The 22,531-nt window shown below is 31.0% G+C and overlaps 1 protein-coding gene across 1 annotated transcript; it reads left to right on the forward strand.

Annotated features, from left to right (window-relative positions):
• Positions 1-570: 570 nt before the first annotated feature.
• On the forward strand, positions 571-21,865 carry mRpL40 (mitochondrial ribosomal protein L40). Its single transcript, XM_085824901.1, has 2 exons — positions 571-797; positions 19,980-21,865. The coding sequence occupies exons 1-2, from the start codon at positions 705-707 to the stop codon at positions 20,148-20,150; spliced, it is 264 nt and encodes an 87-aa protein (XP_085681027.1). The 5' UTR covers positions 571-704; the 3' UTR covers positions 20,151-21,865.
• Positions 21,866-22,531: the final 666 nt, after the last annotated feature.

Below are 22,531 nucleotides of genomic sequence, written 5' to 3' on the forward strand. Positions count from 1 at the left end.
CTGAATTTATTGGACTATGTTGACTATCAAAGTTTTCTGTATGTGTTTGTTTCTATTTACAAAGTTTAGTAACTTTTAGTCTGATTTTAGTCATGTATGCATATAAAATTTCCTGTTCTTATTTATAGATAATAATATTATACTATATACAAACTGATTATGATACTGATTAACTAATATGTAAATTATTTGAAAAATATTGGAATGAATTTTTGTATGTGTTCTGATTAATTACTGTTGTGACTTCTATTAAATTTAGCATTTGCCATTTATTATTATTTAAGAGTTTGTTTTGTAATTTTGTTTATCTGGCAACCAGTTTCAAATATTGTGATCAGTGAAATTCCCGTTCTTCTAAGCAAGCAGCAGTTAAGTTAGTTATGTTATTGAAATACTGAATGTTTTTTCATCATTAAGATGTTCGGGTCACTTGATCTTTATACTAAACTCCGCATGTAAATAATCATATTTATCTGTATGTGTTCGTAAAGTGAAATAAATTGGATATAAAACAAAGTCTGGTTTCAAATCAAAACAACTACTATGTAAGTTATTTGAAAAGTATCTGAATGAAATAATAATTTTGTATTTAATGAAGGGAACGAGTGAGGCCTCCTGTGGAACTTAGTAAAACTGAAAAAATCAACAGAGAGCAATTGCAACGAGATTGGTCTATATATAAAAAGAAACAACATGATGCATATATGAAAGCCATACAAAGGATAACTGATGCACAAGAGAGAGCTTTGGATGCTTTAAAAGAAGCATCACCTGAGTTATATGAACAAGCACTGCAGGTAATATGTAATTATGATATTTGGAATATAATAAATGTTAAGTTGGTGTTTTTAATATGCATTCAGTTTTCTTTTGATTTTTGCTTTTCATCCTGTTTTTGTTTTGGTCTTTATTTTTCTTCACTGTGGATCATCATTTTGAACAGATTAATTATACAGTACAAAGTCTGAAATCCAGATGTCCATTATCCAGAATGATCTAAAATCCGGACCCCAAAACCATGTGTAGGCTTTACGCATGCACATTTAATCCCCTCTCAGCACATAATAAAACATCTGGAGAGTCCCGATTCTTAATTTTACTTCAATATTAAATAAAATACCTTGTTATTGAAGAAACAATCATTGTAGCCTAAATTTGTATGATCAGTAATTTGGCTCCGTTGCTGCATATCTGTTTGGCATACATCTCAAACCGAAATATTCCACACAAATACATTGTTGATCTGAGGGCAACCTGGCGAATCATTATTTATTATACTTTCCTTTCATCACCGCATGTTTATCAAAACATGACATATTGAATAATAACTCATGTAGGGATGCCTAAACAATTTTTTATGCTAATAATTGAATAATAAAGGAGTGTGGTAACCTTTTATGTTGACATTATGCTTGGGGATGATTACAGATTTAAGTTAAATGCGCTAAAAATGTTGACGAGAAAAAATTTCCTTGCATATGATAAAAATAGATTTTGTTCTAGACCCAAAGATTACATTTAGGGATATTTGAATTAAAAATAACTGATTTGTTATTCACATAAACCCAGAACCAGCGTCAGAGCTCATATGGCTGCATTCAATGGCAGAATTTAGGACCCACAGAGACTGCATCAGGCGTTAAGATATCTAGCGCCAGCCCTCAAAAAGGCTTAATATATGGTGGGAATTTATTTATTCAGAACTCTGATAAGCCTTAAGCATGTGCAAGAAATAGACATAAATATAAATAACTAATATTCAGGCTTAATTGTCTTGGTGCGTGATAGAAGCAAGATAAAATTTAACGGAACAACTTGTCATTAGTCACAAGCTCATGATGCATAGCCAAATATGTATAGTGAAGAATAGCTAAATTTGATGGTGATAGCCGCTAATTTTAAAGGTTTTCAGATATCGCAGAACAACGGTGAAATTTTCCAATTAACAGATTTTGTAAAGAAATGTGGAGAAGGGGTAATAAATGAAGATTATGTAAAAGAAGTTTTTATATCATGAATGGTGAAATCCGTAGTATCTAGATCCAGAAAATACCTCTACCGGTAGTGAAGAAAGTGACAGAGATGTTACTGGAAACTGGAAAATTTCGATTGACAAGTTATACGGAATTCTCAAAACAGCAGTTACAAGACTTCAATGCAATTAAACAAGAGATTATGTCTGTCTACAGAATTAAAGAGAAAGTATTAGCACAAAAAACGAAGCAACTTAAAACAGCTTACATTGAAAGAAATGTTTAATAAGATAAACAAATAAATATTAAGCTTTTTTTTTTTTTTTTTTTTATAAATTCTGATACCCTTTAGATCTTAAATACTTTATTATTTCATAAATCATGATTTCATATTTTTAATTTTATAATTTTTACATGCCATCTTACTAGACTTAAACTGATGATCTATTATCCAGAAAAATCCCAAATCTGGAATCGCCGGAGTTCCGACGAGTCCGGATTTCGGACTTTGTACTGTATTAGTATATTCATATTTGTTATGGCACATACACAATATTAATGAAACTGATAAATGACAAAATTTATTTTATAAATTGCAGAGTGGTCTTTCTTCGCCTCCCACATACTGTCACAAGAATGCAATGCAAGTGAATTTTGGTTTCACCTTACCTTTTCTGATTACAGTCAAGTAGATGGCGTGACAGTAACACTAGCAAGCACAATAATCAATTTAATAGCACTAGTAAGCACTCATATACCAGCCGTCAGTGACATGTTTGAAACATTCGGTGCTACTTTGGTAGACGGTTGCACGGATTTTTGGCGATTTACGTTGGCCGAATTATTGGCGCGATTTTTACAAACATCAGCCATCTTGAAAAACGCTGTTTTTACGCATAGTAAAGTATTAAAAACTTAAAAAATAAATAAATAAATATCATTTAAAGTAATGGATTAATTTTTTGTTGAAAATGTCGTTTTTTAAGATGGCAGGCAAGTGTAAATAAATACATTTACTATGAGTATAAAATACTAAAGTAAGGTTATTATTACTTTCAATATAGCAAAGAAGAGAATAAAAACACCGCTATAAAAACATTGGGCCAATGTTTAATTAGATTAAAATATTACTGAAATTGAATATCGAATTAAAAACCATCATACCAACATTTAAAAGAATTAGAATATTATTAAATTCAAATACTTTAAAATACATTATATAGAATATAATTAATATTAAAACATATGGACAATAATTATCTCAGCAATTTCTGAAAGTAGTGTATTAAATTTTTTAACAAAAATTGAAGTATACAATTATAAAATAAAAGAAAAATATGTACTTACATTTTTTTGAGTGTTTAACCTGTTCTTTACTGATAAGTACCACAATAAAAAATCAGAATCATAATTTAGATAACATCTTTGAAGGAATTCGAAGATATAAATTAAATTTTAAAACGGCGCGGAAATGCACAAATTGTCAGTAACCAATCAGAGAGCTTATTACATCATGGCTAGAATTAAAATTATTTAAAAATTCATACATAATAAAATCATTTAAAAAAAATGCAAAATTAAATTGTATTTTAATATTTAAGAGCCATAAATAATGTTTAAAACATTAGATTAAATGTATACATATTAAAACAAATTACTTTTAAAGTAAGGTGACGTCATTGATTACATCATCCACAACATAAAATTTCATAAAATATGTTAAACAATAAAATTTTTATTTCAAATAAAAATGCAAAATTAAATTGATTTTTAATATTTAAAAGCCATAAATAATATTTTAAACACGGAATTTATGCACAATAAAACGCATTATTTTTTAAATAAAATGACAACAAAGTATCGGTTACCATAAATAACTTATCCAGCAATGGGTTTACCATAACTTGTATTACTCGCCAAAGGAAAATCGCCAAAATCCGTGCAACCGTCTACCAAAGTAGCACCAAACATTCAATCTAAATACAATTAATGTATAATTAATAATAAGAAAAGTAAATTATCATATGTTAATGAATATTCAAGCGCAATTAAATTGATGAAATATAACATTTCTGAAACACATATATATATATTTATACAAAAATTATACAATGACATAAATTTTCAATGGGCAAAACACAAATTTTCATTAGTTGTCTTTTAAATATTCCTTTTTGAGTCTTGACATCAACAACTGTTTTTTTCCATCTTTACCTGGGAATAATTTCACAATTGCACTCAGAGGCCAGTTACAAATAGCATTGTTATCCTTCTTTTACAATAACTAAATCATTTAGTTTCACATTGTCCTTTTTGAATACCTCTCTCCAATATCTCTGTTGGAGACAACTTAAATAATCATTGGACCATTTCTTTCAAATTAATTGGATTAATGTGGTGTGCCTTGTCAGGATTTTAATTTAGTTTCGTGAATATTTGTTACATCAGGTTCAACAGTATAATTAATTGATCTTCCAATTAAAAAGTGCCAGGAGTCAAAGCATTCAGATGAGAAGGCATAAGGGGACGAGAATTTAGAACACCTTCAATTTTTATAATTACTGTCAATTAACCCTCATATGTTAGTCTCGCATTTTCCATCACTCACTTAAGATGATATTTAAAGGATTTGACTCTTGCCTTTCAAAGGTCCCCAAAATTTGGTGCCCATGGAGGAATGGATTTCCAATTAACACTGACATTACTTGGATATCCAGACAGATCATAATCAGGAGTTTGAACTAAATTATGTAATTTCTTTTGATTTGTTCCTATGAAATTCTTAGCATTATCAGAAAATATACAAGCACTTTCACCTCTTCTTGCAAAGAACTTTTTAAAAGTTTCTATAAATGCTTGTGAAGTTAATTCTGTGGCCATCTCTAGATGAATAGCTCCAGTAGCTATGCAAATGAATATAGCAATGTACACTTTATGAAATATTCCTTTTCTTTGATACCTATATTTTATTAAAAAACACCTGAACAATTAAAGGAATAATTCACAGTAACTCTTTCTTTTGGCAAATGCCCATCAGTTGTTGACAAGCTATAGGTTTTACTTTACAGTAAACTTCACAATTGTGAACTATTTTTCTACAAATAGCTATCATTTAATGGCTTAAATTTTAACTTTAATTGAAAAAGTAATGCTTGAGGACCCAAATGCTGGATAGTACGGACACTGATGTTAATTCATTCTCATTTGTGCTGTATACGGATGGTAGTAGGATTGATGATAAAGTTGGTTTTGCTTATGTTATTTTTGAAGATGATATTGAAATTGAGTGTCACCAATTTCGCATTAGAAATGAATGTACTGTATATATTTCTGAACTTCTGTGTATTAATTTTGCAATCAAGTGGATAATTAGCCAGAATGGAAGTGGTTCCAGCTACTTAATCTGTACGGATTCACTCTCTTCCCTGCAATCTCTTAAAAATACCTCTTTATGTAATGATATTATTGTCAATATACAGCAGTCTCTCGGAGATCTGGAGAAGAGGGGTATTTCAGTGTTTTTTACATTTGTCCGTGGTCATTCGGGTAATTATGGAAACGAGAGAGCTGATTGGCTTGCTAAGAATGCAACTAAAAATGATATTAACGTTGATGTAAATATTCCAAAATCTTATTTAAAAAAAACATTCAAAGCTAAAATGATTGAGCGGTGGAACTGTGATTATATCTCTTCTGATAAGGGATCTGTTACAAAAGCATTCTTCCCAACTATTTTTGAAAGACTGAAAAGTAAGGACTTGTTGCTCAATTTTAAAGTTACGAAATTTTTGTCTGGACATGGTAAGTTTAATGTTTATCTTGAACGATTTAAGCTGATATCTTCCAATTTGTGTAATTGCAATCTTAGCGTTGAGCAAAGTGTTTCCCACCTGCTTTTTGATTGCCCACTGCTTGATAAAGCAAGAAATCTTTTGAAATGTAGATTGAAATTCATTGGAATTCATTGGCCGCCGAAATGTTATGATTTTGTATCCTCGATTTCGGCCTACCGAGCTTTCAATGATTTTGTTGACTTTTATTTTAAACACTGTTAATGATTTCTTTATACATTTTTATACTTTTGTATTTACTTGTGTTTTTTTCCTTGTTATGATTTCATTGTATTGTTGAAAACTGATGATATTACTTACTATTCTGCCTTTTTCACTTACGATTTGTAAGTCTCGTGCGATACTTTGTGGTGCACGAGGATTTCCTTTTCTTTAAATAAATAAAAAAAAAAAAAAAAAAAAAAGGACCCAAATGCAAATTTATTTGATGAACATAATTTGCAATCAAATAAGTAAGTTTACTTTTGCAATAAAATTGGAAATTTCTGACCATGATTTAAATTACTATTTACTATTCTGCCCCCTACTTTTAAAAGTCCATTTTTATCAATGACTGGATGAAGATTCCTTATTTTGCTGCTATGTTTCACCTTGCCTGATTTTTGTTACTCTAATATATCTTTGTGAAAATTTTGAAACTCACCTGCTTTAAAAAAATATTTCTGCAGCATCTAATGGGCCTGAAATATAATCCCTTCTGCAATTACTGATGAATCTGAAAATAAATGCTATAACACATATTATTTTACTATATTTATTACTAATATTAATAATATCAAAAATAAATGTGTCTTTGAAAGTAGTACTTGAAAAACAAGAAACATAATTATTATTTTTTAGTTCCCTTGAAAAACCATCAGATGTAAAAATCATAGGAATGTTCTTGTTAGGATATTCCCTTTCCTTTAGGAATGATGGACCATACCACCATAGCTCACTCAACTTTAATTTATCAGTGCTCATGCCTCTGGATAGAAAATCAGCTGAGCTCTCTTGTCATGAAACATGTCTCTACTCCATGCCATCTGTCAATCCTTGGATTTTGGAGATTCTATTAGCAACAAAGGTTTTAAATTGGCATTTTTCCTTTTGAATCCAACACAACACAATAATGGATTCACACCATAATTTTATGTTTTCCACATTAATTTTTAAAGCTGAAATAACTCGATTCAATAATTTAGCAAGTAGAACTGCTCCACATAGATCTGATCAAGTTATGAACACTTGTTTCAAAGGCAACACTCTTGTCTTAATAGTAACTAAATTTACAGACATTTCACCAGAATTTGAGACTGATTTGCAGTATATTTCAGCTCCACAGGCAACTTCGGAAGCACTGCTGAAGCCATGCATTTCGATCACAGATTCATCCGGCAATAAAATACACCTGTTAATCCTGATGTCGTTAATAGATTGCCAGGTAGCCAAAAATTGCGTCCATTCATTACCTTCATTCTCAGGCAGAATATTGTTCCAGTCAATCCTTAATAACCAAAGTTTTTACATATGTACCTTAGCTTGCACAGTTATAGGACCGATCAAACCAAGTGGATCATATATTTTCACAATGGTTAATAGTACCTTTCATTTCATGTAAGTTTCAGATTGTTTTCCTCAGATACCTTGAATCAGAATTTATTGTTTCTGTTCATCCACAATATACCTAAAGTTTTTATTTCATTGAATTCAGTAAAAGAATAACTCTCTTCAGTTGCCAAAATGCCTTCCAATAGTTCTATGTTATTTGATGACCACTTATGCAGTTCCATGTAACTATCCACCTTTGAGTAAAAGTATCAGCTCCCTTTGCAATAACTTTGCTTCACTTAGATTAAACAATCCATATAAACATCTCTTTTCAATATTTTGGCTGCTAATGGAAAGTTTTTCTCTTGATCAGCTGCAAGTTAATTTAATGTTCATGTACCTAGGTATGGCACACTAGTCCTTCCCTTGGTAACAGTACATAGTCTGAATGTTTTAATTGTTCATTTATGCCTTTCTTCCAAACAATTCACTGAACTCTTTGTGATGGATTGATGTTAGTCACTCTGTACATTTGCTTAATATCTGTGATGAAAACAATAGAGTTTTTATGACAGCTTATCATAATGGAAAATATGTCATCTTGTATGACACCTCCAATGAATTATAAATTGTTTAAAGATGTCCCTATAGATGATAATTGTGATCCATTAAATACCACTCATAATTTGGTTCTAAGATTGTTCGAACAATACACCGAATGATGAAGAAAATAGATATTAACTTTTGATTCCACAGCTTTATTAACTAGCTCCATATGACGGGATTGTTCATACTTGTGAATAAAGTCTTGATAAACCTCTAAATGAATAGGGACCTTATAAATGAATAGCTAATCACTTCCTCAGGGAATTAAATCTACTCACAGCAATTTGCTTTGATTCTCCTAAACAAGTGGGATCTTTCCTTAAAGGCATTTGAACACTTTTTTCTACTGTGTGTTTTAAGAAAATGTTCCTGGCAAATAATTTCTTCTTTACCCTTACTAACTTTATTAACATCACAGCAAGAATTTTCGATTTCCCAAAAGTTTTAACTATCTCATCTAAATTTTCTTCCACATTACAAATTAACCCACAATGTGTTGTACTAAAGGAATTGAAATCATCGGTACAATCTCCGGTTATGAATCCAAAACAAGAATTTTGGAGGTTAGAATCATGAAAATGAATTTAATCTGGTTTAGGAAACTTATAAAAACACTCCGCTCCTAATAAAACATCTATTCCTTTGGTTGGTTAAGTTAGGGATCCTCTAATTTAGTATTGTTTGGGCGTTTTTCAAAAGGAAAATTACATTTCCTGTCACAAGATCATCAATTTTAGAGACAACAAAATAATCTAACATTCTTTCATAATCTACCCTATTTGAAATTATAGTTGTCACTTTTGATTTTATTGACAGCAGACATTTATTTTAGACATTCAACAAGCAGATACATTTATTTTCTCTTTTTGTGCCTCTAATAAATTAACAAGATGATTTGAAGTATAATTTGACTGCAAACTTACGTTTAGCAATATAAAACAAGGAATATCTTTCCCACATTTATCTCTAACATAAATTAAAGCAGTTGACAAAATAGTCCTTTTCTGTTTTAATTCTGATTCACTGCTGATCGAAGTTCCAACAAACCCACTTGTATTTCCAAATTCAAAACATTTCGCGTTCACATTCAAGGGTATGCTTTCTACGTTTTAAGCGGGTAAAGGAGAGCTTTCTTCAACTGTTTTATGTTCTCCTTTAGTGACAGAGGCTGGTGCTGAGATCTCAAGGGCATTTCCTTCCCATGATTTTGAAATGTTCAAGAGTTTATGGTGATTTTTATGATATGTACCACATGGATTAGAGATACAATTTAAGGAGGAATGATTCAAAGTAGAAAGACATTTAAAACATAACTAGTATTTTTTCACTAATCCAATCCGATTAAACAGTCATTTTTTAAAAGGAATCACACTTATGTAAACTATGGGAATAACAAGATTTGCAGCAGACATTTAAATTCAGTATTTCTCACACTTGAAGTCATCATTGTGATTTTTTGATTATTTTGTCTTAAAATTGTTAGGTGTTCTTGAAGCTTGTAAGGTGCATGCATATTTTTTTAATAATAAAGTAAGGTTGGTCAATTTAGGAAGTTCAGCTTTTTTAGTTTTTCTTTCCCATCATAATTTGGAGTTGAAATCTTAACTTTTGAAGCAACTGGTATGCTAATATAGTTTCCAAAAAAAAACCTGCTATTTTTTAATCTATGTTTTTAACGATTTTATGCATTCATTTACAGTATCTACTAATTTAAAAACTGTGGAGGGATTTTTCACCTTGAATAGGGGTTAAATCCCTTTAATTGAGCAAATAATTGATCCTTTTTATTAGAAAATCCCAAGCTAAGTTATAATTTAAATCATATAATGAAATTGATTGCATGATCCTAGTTGTTTTGTTATGAAGAGATAATTTTAAACAAGAAAATTTTTGAGAATCTGATTAAGTTCTTGTTATTATGTATGCTAAGAACATATAAATCTATAAATGAAAGCCAATCATAAATATAATCACTGGAAGTTGGAACATTTAATTTTTGTAACCGAACCCTTTCACAGCTATTTGATTCATGTTTATGATTAAGAGAATCATTAACACTTGTATTTAATTTAGATAATTCTTGTTTAATAGAAATCCACAGTTTATCAATATTTTCGTGAACAGTCTGCTGTTCTTCAATAAATTTATCAACAACCTTTTTATCACAGATATCAAATATTTTCTTAGAAATATCAGAACAATCATTTTCGAATTTGATAAACTTTTTCTTATACAGTTCTAATTGTATTTTATTTAATGAACCTTTTTCCCATTCACTAGACTCTTAATTTACTATGCTGTTGAGACATTTGCACTTTTTGATGGTATTAAAGGAACCCACCAGGATATTATTTGTTGTGAACTTAATTGATCCAGCTACCTGATTCATTCTTGAAGAAGTTCAGTCTGATAATTCCCTTTCTATTCTTCATATTCTAATTTTTTCTGTGAATTTGATTTCAGTGTTACTGTTTATTGTAAACCATTTTCTGTCTGTTTGCCAGTCTATGCTAAATTATCTCATCCTGCTTAACAAAAAATAGCCTAATTTTCTCTTATGTGTAATCAGGCTTATGTGTAATCAGGGCTTTAATGTGTGGTTTCAGAATCTTAGCAGAATCTTCAGAATGTCACAAACTCAATTATTTGAAATCATTTTTTGTTGACAGAGGATTTTTTCTCATAGTCATTGATAAAGGCCTTTAAAAAATTTTTGTTTTGCTATCGAAAAACAGATTTTGCTGTTGGAAAATTGTAGTAATATTCCCTTTATATATAATATTCCATATAATCTTTCTGTCAGTTGTGAAATTGCTTGGATTCACCAGAAGCAAATTAATAATTATAATTTTGTTGTTCAATTCTTTAAGAGCTCATCTTTTATTTGTATTACTGGAGAATTTATAGCATATCTTGCTAGTGTCGTTTGCCATACATTGGTAAAAGTGTATTAAGATTTCATGTCAAGGAATACATATCTTATGCTTGAAAAGAAGAAATAAACAAATATTTGATAGCTGATCAGTTGGATTCTTTATCACAATTTTGACTTTGGTTCTGCAAAAACTATATGTAAAGCTTCTTCAGATGGTAAACTGGATTTTACAGAAGCTTTTCAGCCTTTTTTTCTTTCAATCTTCCTTATTTAATGCTATTAGTTCAAATCCAATCATTCCTAATACTTTCAAAATTTTAATATTTAAATGTTTCATCAACTATTTTCATTGATAGATATTCGTCCTCGCTTTCAGTATAAAATTGGCTGCCACTTTTCCCATTTTGGGGGAAAAAAAAAATTCTGAAGAAGAGGAGGGACCTGTGTTTAATCATGTTCTATGTTAAGCCTACCAGTGGTGGAGTAGTCTAACTGCAGAACAGCAGTAGTGTCTTTTACATTGTTGTTTGGAAGACTTGCTTCAGAGGACAATCACCCATAGATTCCTCTTACCATCAGATAAATAACTCTTGAGTACTTAATTAAGTTAAAATTTAGTTTATGTTAATAGTGTGAGGGAGCTACCTGACAGGACATGAAGAAATGTGTAGGACACCAGAATTTTACCAAATGGTGTCATAGGTATAGTCCCATTGTACTTGCAGTACAGCTCCCAATTTTGATGGAGCGCATCATGAAGAATAGATCATAGAGGCTTCTACGCTTCTTCCCTTAACATCAAATCACTCAACAGAACTTTTGGCTTGCCAGTGTTTAAATGTGTCTATGAAGCACAGACACTACACACTTAAAAACATCCATGTCTTCTCGTAGATTTGAATCTGGGTCCCATGATGAAGCCGAAAGGCACAATTTACAGTATTAATTCTATGAAGGCCCTAATTAACACAGCTCTAAAATTGTCTGTCCTCCACCAATTATCAGTTTTTCAAAGCATAGAAAAAGTTATGGTTTGAGGATTTATGAAAAATATTTAATTATTTGATTTTTGATCATGTTACTTGCATGGTTTAAATATTGCATGTCATCGTCTGAAGCAAACAATGAAACCATATAGAATGAGTTACAGATAAGCTGAATTATTTCTCCTCTAAGAGAATAAATGCTTACATATTAAAAATTGAATAAAAATCAAAATATGCGCACTATTTAATATTATTACCATAATTATACATTTTATATATGACTCATTAATTTTTTGTTGTACAGTATAGATAAAGTGCAGATTTAGTGACAAAGGGTGTCGGAAAGGTGTCCCATTGTTATTATTTTGTTTTAACATGATACAGTATAAAGTACGAAATCCAGACTTGTTGGGACTTGTTGGCGATTCCGGAATTGGAATTTTTTCGGATAATAGATCATCAATTAAAATCTAGGACGATGGCATGTAGAAATTATAAAATTAAAAGTATGAAATTGTGATATGTGAAATAATGAAGCATTTATGATCAAAAGGGTATTAGAATTTATAAAAAAAGCATAATATTTGTTAATTTATTAAACATTTCTTTCAGTGTAAGTTGTTTCATGTTTTGTGCTAATTCTTTCTCTTTAATTCTACAGACTGACATAATTTCTTGTTCTGTTACAAAGTTCCATTGTTCAAGTTCTGTAATTGCTTTATTCAGAATTCCGACTAACTTGTCAACCGATATGTTTTTGTCTTCAATAAACTCTCTCATTTTTTTCAACTATCGGTAGTGATATTCTCTGGATTTTAAACCACACTATAGATTTTGCCATCTATTAATTGATTGATGATTAGTGCATTGTCATCTCAATGAAAACTTCTAATATATCATCTTCATTTATTAACACTTCTCCGCATTTCTTTACAAAATCCATTAATTGGAAAATTTCACCTTTGCTTTGTGATATTCTAAAACCTTCAAATTTGTGGCTATCATCTTCATCAGCTTCACTATGAAAAATGCATAAATTATGCCAAGCATTTTTTAAAGTATCTGCAGACACGTCCTCCCATGATCTTGCGATGCTCCACACAGCAGATTTTATGCTAAATTATTTCAAAAATTTTTTAATAGTCTTTTTATTATTCAAGAAATTTAACATGTATTTTAAAGATGCTCAGTTTTGCCATTATTCAAGAAATTTAACATGGAATTTAAAAGTGCTACTTTATATTTGTGCTACTCTGTTCTGATATCCATAGGCTGAATAATGGACGCACAATTTGGAGACAAGAATAATATGGATACATTATCTTTCACTAAAACTTTAAGTGACATATGAGCCAAACAGTTGTCTACAATAAGGAAAATTTTTCTGTTATCAGGTAAACCAACTGAATTCAGATGTTACCGAGCCTCGGGTATGAAATGATTTTCAAACCAATCATTCATTAATGTTTCATCCATACTCTTTTATTTGCACAATATGTAATGGGGAAAATTTTTACTCCTTTAAATGCTTGAGGTTGTGTATTTTTTCCTATATGGAAAGTTTACACTTGTGCATTTCTGCAGCATTTACACATGCTGAAATTGTTAGTCTAGCTTTGGAATCTTTGTCAGTTGGAGCCTTCTCTGTGGAGGTTGCTAAGGTACACTGGTGTGCAAAATTTAAGCAACAGCAGGGTTTTTTGCCATAACTCCACGAGAAATCAACTGAGAGACATGAAATGCAGAAATAAAGGAGAGTATTATGTACGTAAAGGATGACAAAAGCATCGGAGCTGAAAAAGGAATACAATGCATACCGTATGGAATCAAACAAAAACAAGCTTTACTGAATGCATAGTATCGTGACTCATGATTGTCTATGCAAGATGAAGAACAACAAGCAGATGTTCCTTAATATGGGATATGCCCTCCCTTCACTGCAATGGTTGCTTCACACCGTCTCCGCATACTCAGAACCAGCTGGTGCAACATTTTTTGCGGTAGGAGTGCCCATTCCTCAATCAGCATCTGTTTGAGTTGGGTGTTCTCCGGAGGATGTAAGCTTGCTGCAATGCATCTCCCCAAAGCATCCCACACATGTTCGATGGGATTTAAATCTGGGGAGTACGCTGGCCAATCCATTCGAGTGATATCTTCACTTTCCAGTAGCTCCTTAACAGCAAGAGTCCGATGTGGCCGTGCATTGTCATCCATAAAAATTAAGTCTGGGCCAATGGCACCTCAGAACAGACGCACATGAGGAAGGAGTACCTCATCACAATAGCGATCCCCATTACAGACCCTCTGTAAAAAACATGGAGCTCAGTTCACCCGTTCAGCATAATGCCTCCTCAGACAAGAACTCCAGGACCACCGTTACGGTGTCTTTCCTTGATGTTACTGGGATAAAACCGGGTCCCGACCTCTTTCCGTATCAAAACGCGTTGAGAATCATTTCTGGTACTGAACCGACTCTCATCTGTAAAGGGGACATGACTCCATTGATGAGTTGTCCAGTTTTTATGCTCTCTGCACCACTGTAAATGGTGGCGTCGGTGGCCAACTTTCAACGGGAGGCAGTGTTCAGGACAGCGGGCGAATAGGCCCCCTTTGTGAAAGCGTCTGGCCACAGTAAACTGTGACACTTTACAATGGGGCGACAAGTGTCACGGTTACTGAGGAACAGCACTTGCTGACTGCTGTCGGCCTCTTTTCACCTGCAGGACAATATATCGGTCATCCCCTGCAGTTGTCGTCCTCGGCGGCCACCACCAGCCTTTCTAACAGCTGTACCTGTGGTTTAGAACGCTTTCCAAGTGTGCGAAACGACACTTTTGTTGATTCCGAACTCTGCAGCTACACTGGTGACAGTATGCCCCTCCTCCAGCTTTCCGATCATTCTTCCACGTGTGAAGTCGTCCAGGTGATTTCTTCTAGCCATATTTCACGAACTGACTCACTGGCACTTGCAGCAAATATGTTGAATTGCGTCTCCATCCTTCCTTTTATTCTACTGTTTAGCTGCGCCCGCCGACATCGCGTTTTGTGTACGCTCATGTTGCCTCTGATGTTTCGTTCCTGATATTTGCATACGCATGACATTTCTACTGACTTACGTGTTCATTGTACTGATCTCCAGACCTTTTCTGAAATTTCATGGCTATCTGCTAAATTTTTACATTGTTTCTTAAGTTTTACACACCAGTTTATTTTGTGGTATATATTGCCAGAAAAGACCAGTTTCATCAGCATTGTAAATTTGTTCTGGAGAAATTTTGCCTTAACAATGAATTCAGTCAATTCATCTGCAAATAGTTCAGCAGCTTCAGTATCAACTGAAGCATTTTAATTGCCTTATACCATGGCGATTTTTTAAATTTGGTTAACTGACTTTTGAATACATGCACACACTTTTTAAGCCCATTTCTCCGTGAAATATTTTGGCTTGAACCATTAGCATTGGACCCATCAATGGTACGCCCTTGCTGCGATGCTGTCTGACCCATTCAATCATCGCTTTTAGGATAACGGATAATTTTTCTGTTATTAATTGTAAGTAGAGTGTTGGAACGCAAAAAAAAAAAAAAAAAAAAATCAAACAATTCTTTTTTCTGTTTTTTTATGTCATTTACAGGGGACTTTTCCAATGCCATACTTCTCACATTAGTTTGAGACGGATATAACTTTATCCTTTTTTTCCAGCAATTCCACATTTTGTTTAATGGACATCAAAACATGCTTCCACTTTGCAGCTCCCACTGCAAATCCCATTGCTGCTCTAAAATTAGAAACTCTTTTTGACTAGTTTCATAAAATTGCTGTAATAATATAATAACAGGCTGCAAAAAATAATAAGTTGGATTAAATGAGAAAGCTAAGGAACAGTGCAGTCTTTTATATTAACTGAAATTCCTTGGAGTCAATAAAGTATAATTTTAGCCTAGCTGAATAGCATCTGCTATACATTATTCACTATGTATTGTGAGATTGGTGATGAAAGACAAGTTGTTCTGCTAATTTTTATCTTTCTTCTATAGTGCACTGAAAACCTTAACTGTATTAGTTTAATAATTTATTATACTTAAATCTGTTTCTTGCACAAGCAATATTTCTTGCAAATGCACTATTTCTTATCTTAGTTCCGAATAAATAAATTCCTACATGTACTTAAGCCTTTTTGAGGGCCAGTGCTAGATATCTTACCTTCTGATGCAGTCTCTGTGGGTCCTGAATTCTGCAACCAAGCACCTCCCTGAGTTCTAAATTTTGTGTCCCAGTGCTTTCCCTAAATTCTAAAAATTTTGTCATCCCTTAATTTTATTGCTTGGGGCTTCTCTAAATTTCAAAAAAAATTTTTTCTGGGTTTATGTGAATAACAAATGAGTTATTCTTTATCCAAATAGCAGTAAGTGACTGTGACTTTGGCCTATGAGTATCATTAACAAAATCTATCTTTAGCATATGGGAAGAAATTTTTGTTAAATTTTTCCTCATCAACATTTAGCACATTTAACTTAAATCTGCAATCATCGACAAGCGTAATGTCAACATAAAAGGTTCCCATACTCTTTGTTATGCGGTTACTAATATATATATAAAAGTTTAGACATCATTGCATGAGTCATTATTTAAGTTGTCATGTGCTGATAAACAAACGGTAATGAAAGCAAAATGTAATGAATAATGATTTCAGGTCAGCAATATAACATATTAGTAGGTGTAACATCAATGATATTTCTTTGTAAAATGTTTTAGTTTGAGATGTTTGTTGCTAAGCAGATGTGCAGCTACAGAGCCAAATTATTGATCACACAAATTTATGCTAAAATGATTGTTTCTTCAATAATGAGGTATTTTATTCAGTGCCAAAGTGAAATTAAGATTTAGGACTCTGCACATGCTTTATTATGGGTGAAAAAGAAATTAAATGCGCATATATAAAGCATACCCTCCTGCCGGGGGGGGGGGAAGTTTCAGATTTTATATTACATCCAAAGGGGTGTATTCTTAATGTTTTATATGTTACCTTTATTTATTAAATATCATGTTTTTCCCACTTAAACCATAAAGTTCAACAGCAGTATCACAAAATGTTTAAAATAGCATATCTTTAGATTTTTCGACACACAGTCTCGCGTACTGGAGATAATTTTTTTCCCCCAGTACACTCTTGCTATTGCTTGCTTTGAAATTGTTGAGCTTCAAATTAATCAGAAACTCATAAATGTTTTACAAAATATGAAATAGATAATAAAACAAATTCAGAATTCCAAATTAGGGCTTCCAGATGCCCATATTTGGGTGGAGATAAACATTATTCAAAATTTGATGGCTCTAGGTACCATTGTTTTATCACTATGTGAGAAACATTTATGCAGATTCTTCATTATTTAATTTATTTAAATATAATACGGGGCTCTAATATTTGGTGGCAGCAATTTAAAAAGTGATTCACTGTTTAGAGTGAATCAACAAAATATGCCACAATGAAATTAATAGCCTCTATGGGCAAATTGTCCTTTTGGGCTAAAAATTCCTAAGAAAAAGTAGGATTTTTGATAGCTTTGAGGTCCGGATTTTAGATCTATCCAAATATTTGACTTTCGAATCTCGTACAACGTACTGTATGTATGCATTCCAAGAAGCCATTAATTTGCCGAGGCATATACAAGTCATTAGTAGGAAAAGGGTTAAAAGAATGTTTATGCATAATAGATGATATTTGAAAATAAGTGTAGTGACAACTTTTGTACTTTTCAAGCTCTAATAAGATTAACTCGGACACTTTTTTTGTGAAAGTAAACCACAGTTTCAGCCGAAAATTCTTTTGATCTCAAAACATTGTATTTAGGAATAAATAAGTCTTGAGAATCAGCACTAACTTATGAATGCTTACCATTCTTTTTCCGGGAAACAAATCCTTGTATGGAATATGAGGACATTTAAGAAAAGAAAGGCCTGCACCTATATGCTGAAACCTTATCCTCCAAAATACATTAAATTTGTAACTTGGTAGAAGTTTACCATGAGTATATTTATAAGTAATAATTATTTATAAGTAAGAATGTTTATGCATAATAGATGATATTTGAAAATAAGTGTAGTGACAACTTTTGTATTTTTCAAGCTCTAATAAGATTAACTCGGACACTTTTTTTGTGAAAGTAAACCACAGTTTCAGCCGAAAATTCTTTTGATCTCAAAACATTGTATTTAGGAATAAATAAGTCTTGAGAATCAGCACTAACTTATGAATGCTTACCATTCTTTTTCCGGGAAACAAATCCTTGTATGGAATATGAGGACATTTAAGAAAAGAAAGGCCTGCACCTATATGCTGAAACCTTATCCTCCAAAATACATTAAATTTGTAACTTGGTAGAAGTTTACCATGAGTATATTTATAAGTAATAATTATTTATAAGTAAGAATGTTTATGCATAATAGATGATATTTGAAAATAAGTGTAGTGACAACTTTTGTACTTTTCAAGCTCTAATAAGATTAACTCGGACACTTTTTTTGTGAAAGTAAACCACAGTTTCAGCCGAAAATTCTTTTGATCTCAAAACATTGTATTTAGAAATAAATAAGTCTTGAGAATCAGCACTAACTTATGAATGCTTACCATTCTTTTTCCGGGAAACAAATCCTTGTATGGAATATGAGGACATTTAAGGAAAGAAAGGCCTGCACCTATATGCTGAAACCTTATCCTCCAAAATACATTAAATTTGTAACTTGGTAGAAGTTTACCATGAGTATATTTTTAATTTCAGAAAGTATTAATATTGTCATCCTAATATCACTGCATGAGGTCATAATATACATCTGGCATCTGCATCTGGACATGTCATAATATACATTGATTCAGTGCCTGCAGCTTCAGTTACTCATTATTTACAGCCCGAAATGTGAAAATCTAAACTCAAAATATTATCTCAAAATGTCAAGGAAAAATATCTTTTTAGTGACAAAAAATATTAGCATTATATGAATTTTTTTTTTTTTTTTTTTGCTTTTAATGGAAGGATACTTGGCCTTGAGAATTTTAAGCTTGTTCTTTTAATAAAATTAACATTTAAATTTTATTGTACCAACTCTAAAAATACACTGCTGGTCATAAAAATTTATATATCGTGAAGGAAGCACATAACAGTTCTGAAATTTGCAAGAAAGGTAAAACCTGCTAGGTTATGCAAAGTTTTTGCATTTCACAGTACGCATTATACTTTTTTAATGTCATGCATTATGCTTTAAAAGCAAAAGTGATAACATCTCAAAGCAATGCAAAACAGCAGACTGAAATGCTGATTTTTTTTCATTTAGAAATCACTTATTGTTTATTGTCTAGGAAATTGTGTTATGTTTCATGGGAGAAGGGAATTATACTATTGGAAGAGCAACATGAAAGTGTAAAATTCATAAATTAGGCAAAAAGAAGTTTTAATTTTAGATAAATTTTGAATAAAACTGTATCAATTTCTAAGGTGATTTGACTCAGGTCCCTCTTTTTCAAGCAATATTTGGGAAAAAAAAAAAAAAAAACAAGTGCAACCATTTTATATCAAAACAATGGGCAGAGTGAAGCAAAAAAGAACATAGTGTCATTCATTTGTAAAGAGGAATAAAAATAAAATTCTTAATAACAGAAATGTATAAATACACCTCCTGTTGTATCAAAAATTAAGTAAATTAATAATGAACAAACCTTTTAATATTTTAAAAAGTAAATTTAACCTGGGATAGCTAAATTAAAACAACCATCACTAAGTGTTTTTTTTTAAATTTTTTAATTTACTGTTGCTTCACGATAAACAGATAATTTGCACCTGACAAAGAAGGAATTAAAGCTATCCATTTTGCATTTATTATATTTTGTCAGAACATAAACTTTTATTTTGTTAAAAAGACAAAAATATGAAAGAATGAAAAATTTCAATTTAATATTTCTAGTCTCTTAATATTATACAAAAACCAGATATTTTAAAAATATAAAAACCATAGTTGTGTTATTTAATATGACTAGAGTCAAAACATCTATTGTAAAAGAAACAGTGTGTATTTTGTAAAGTTTTCATTAGAACATAGTTGCAGTGTAATGCAAAGTCTGTTTTATGTGAATTTTTTTAACAATTCATTTTTTTCCTTTCTCCAGCCTGATCCAATGTTAATACCATTTACAATGAAGGGTCCAGTAGAAACACCACCTATTGAAGGATATGATTATCCAGATGGAGAATACGTAGATGTGACCAAAGAATATGTTCCCATTATTCCATTAGATGCAAGGAAACAAAGGAAGCTTGGTATTAAAAAGAAGAAATGAAGGGGGTGTGATCCTCTTTATATGTGCATGTAGTTTTACCAATTAAAAAGTATTATTGTATGTTGGAAAAAAACTTGTATACAATTTTTTTTTCTCAGAAATTTAAATTTTTTATTTACATACTGTACCTTTTTTTTAACAGTTAAAAATAGACTGAGTAATTGTAACCTCGTCTTTTTTACAGTGTTTGAATTTAGTGAAATGTGTATTTGTCATTGCGAGAATGCTTTATGTACAGAATGTACGTAAAACATTTCATGTATTGAAGTTTTCCCTGCAGTAAATATTCTGTTCTATTGTACTATTCTAATAGAATATTTCTTAGCTGTATACGTTGCATTAAAAAATTTACAAAGTGAAAGGGAACTGAATATAATGACATCATTAAACTCAAACTCAGTAAATTAATGCCTCTGTGTGCTGCTAGTTTTATAGTCTAATAGTTTGTTACACTTTCTAGGGGTTCACATTTACTCTTGCATATCCCCCATTGTTTCTTTCTTGGAGGTTTTCTTCTGTCTTTTGCTGAGTCACCACTTCAGTCTCATAAAATACTGTGCCTTTATTGCTCTTGTCTTCCTCCAACCATTTTCCCATGCTTTTCTTGACTTGCAGTTTAAAAAGAAGAACCTGAATACATCTTGAAATATCAATGAGAATTTATTTTCATGAGTTGATGTATGGTTAACTAGACACTCTATATTTATTATTTTGTAAATAGATAAATCACTGTTTTTATTTCCTCTGAAGAACTTAATGCTGGAAGTCTGTCTGATTTTTGCTATTGCTCTTTCTAAAAGTATGAATACTCATTTGAGGTTTGTTTTTATTCTCTTTCTAAGCTTCAGTATTGAATGTCTTATTGCTAAAATAAACGTTATTTCATGTTTGTATACCAACATTATTATTTTTTTTTATCTTATCTTATCCATATTGTTTTGTAGAGCTATTATGAGTAAAACCCTTATAAGATGGCACATCTTTTGGTAGTGTTTGAAGTAAAATAATGTAACAAAAGAAATTTTTTACTATAAAGTGCATCATTTAATTTTAAATATATTGTATGAATTTTTTATCCATTGTTTGACACTATCCAGTGTAAAATTCTATTTTTTTTTGTGTAATGTAAAATAATGTAAATAAACTAATTTTGCTCACAAAGTGCATCATTTAATTTTCAATAAACTTAATACCTTTTTATCCAAAGTTTATTAAATAATAATGTAAAAGCAATAGATTGCATGTTTTCATTTTTTCTTTTCCTCCCTGCTGTCTTAAACACACGTTTATTGTAAAATTACTTTAACTTTCATGTCAGTGTAATCTCAACTCTTGTGAATATAAGGAAGGGCAGTGTATGTTAGAGAGCATTTTATGCTAAACATTAAATTTATTGAACAGCTTTGTTGAAAAAATTCTTATGTGCTTTGGAACCAACAATTTTTTTTTTCTTTTTAATTTGAATAATTTTATAAGTTTGTGGTCATGTTTCATATCAAAGCATATATTTATTTGAAATGCTATTAGTCAGGAATATATGAACATGTCTTCTGCAATAATAAATGCTTCATTTTGAAAGTTATTGAGGTTAATGTTGTAAATTTGGTTTACCTTTTAAGTAACACAAATATTTATATCTGCTATTTAAAACCTATTACTATAATATGCAGGCATATGTGACCATGTATTTGCTTTAATTAAAAAAAATTTTTTTTTTTTTGCTTTTGTCACTTTTGTTGCTGCCCTAATGTTTATTTCTGAAGATTTAAAGAAAATTATTAAATGTTTTTTTTTTTTTTACATAGAAGTTTTATCTCTTAAAACCAGTCATTCTTTTTTCAAACTTATTTTATCCTTACCATTCTTCTTATTAAAAATATTATTTTAATTTTTTACTATATTGATAGAACTTTTAATTGGATACTGAAGAAGATTATTTCTGTCAAAGTTCTCATTTCCAATTTATTTGATTTATTCTGTTGTAATGCAAGAGGATAGCATAAATTAATTTGAATTTAAATTAACTTACAATTTGCAACTATTGATTTTATTGTGCTTTTGCTTAAAACTTTGCCTTCAGGGTTAGATGGATAAGACCAGGTACCAGTATTAATTTAGTTTCATATTTGGATACTTATTGTTTACCTAGACCTATGGCAATGGAAGATATTGAATTTATATGCATTTTAAAATTGGGATGGACTTAAGATAATTTTTCATGTAATGTACCTTACGCAGAGAATCCAATTACAATACTTTAAAAGGCATTTTCCAAGATATGATGTGGATTTCACTTAAGAGTTTTGTAATAGATTTTGTTACTTTCTCCAGGCTTAATTTTTTTTTTCTATGAACAATCTCCACAATTCTTGCATTTCTCT

Source organism: Stegodyphus dumicola, chromosome 10 (assembly GCF_044657685.1).
Source record: "Stegodyphus dumicola isolate Sdum_Otavi_A_Nest chromosome 10, ASM4465768v1".
Classification (NCBI taxonomy): domain Eukaryota; kingdom Metazoa; phylum Arthropoda; class Arachnida; order Araneae; family Eresidae; genus Stegodyphus; species Stegodyphus dumicola.

Excerpts from the sequence above, each read along its gene's own strand:
- mRpL40 (XM_085824901.1), top strand. The coding sequence starts at position 705 with ATGAAAGCCATACAAAGGATAACTGATGCACAAGAGAGAGCTTTGGAT. Across the intron at positions 798-19,979 it reads TATATGAACAAGCACTGCAG|CCTGATCCAATGTTAATACC; the intron begins GTAATATGTAAT and ends TCCTTTCTCCAG.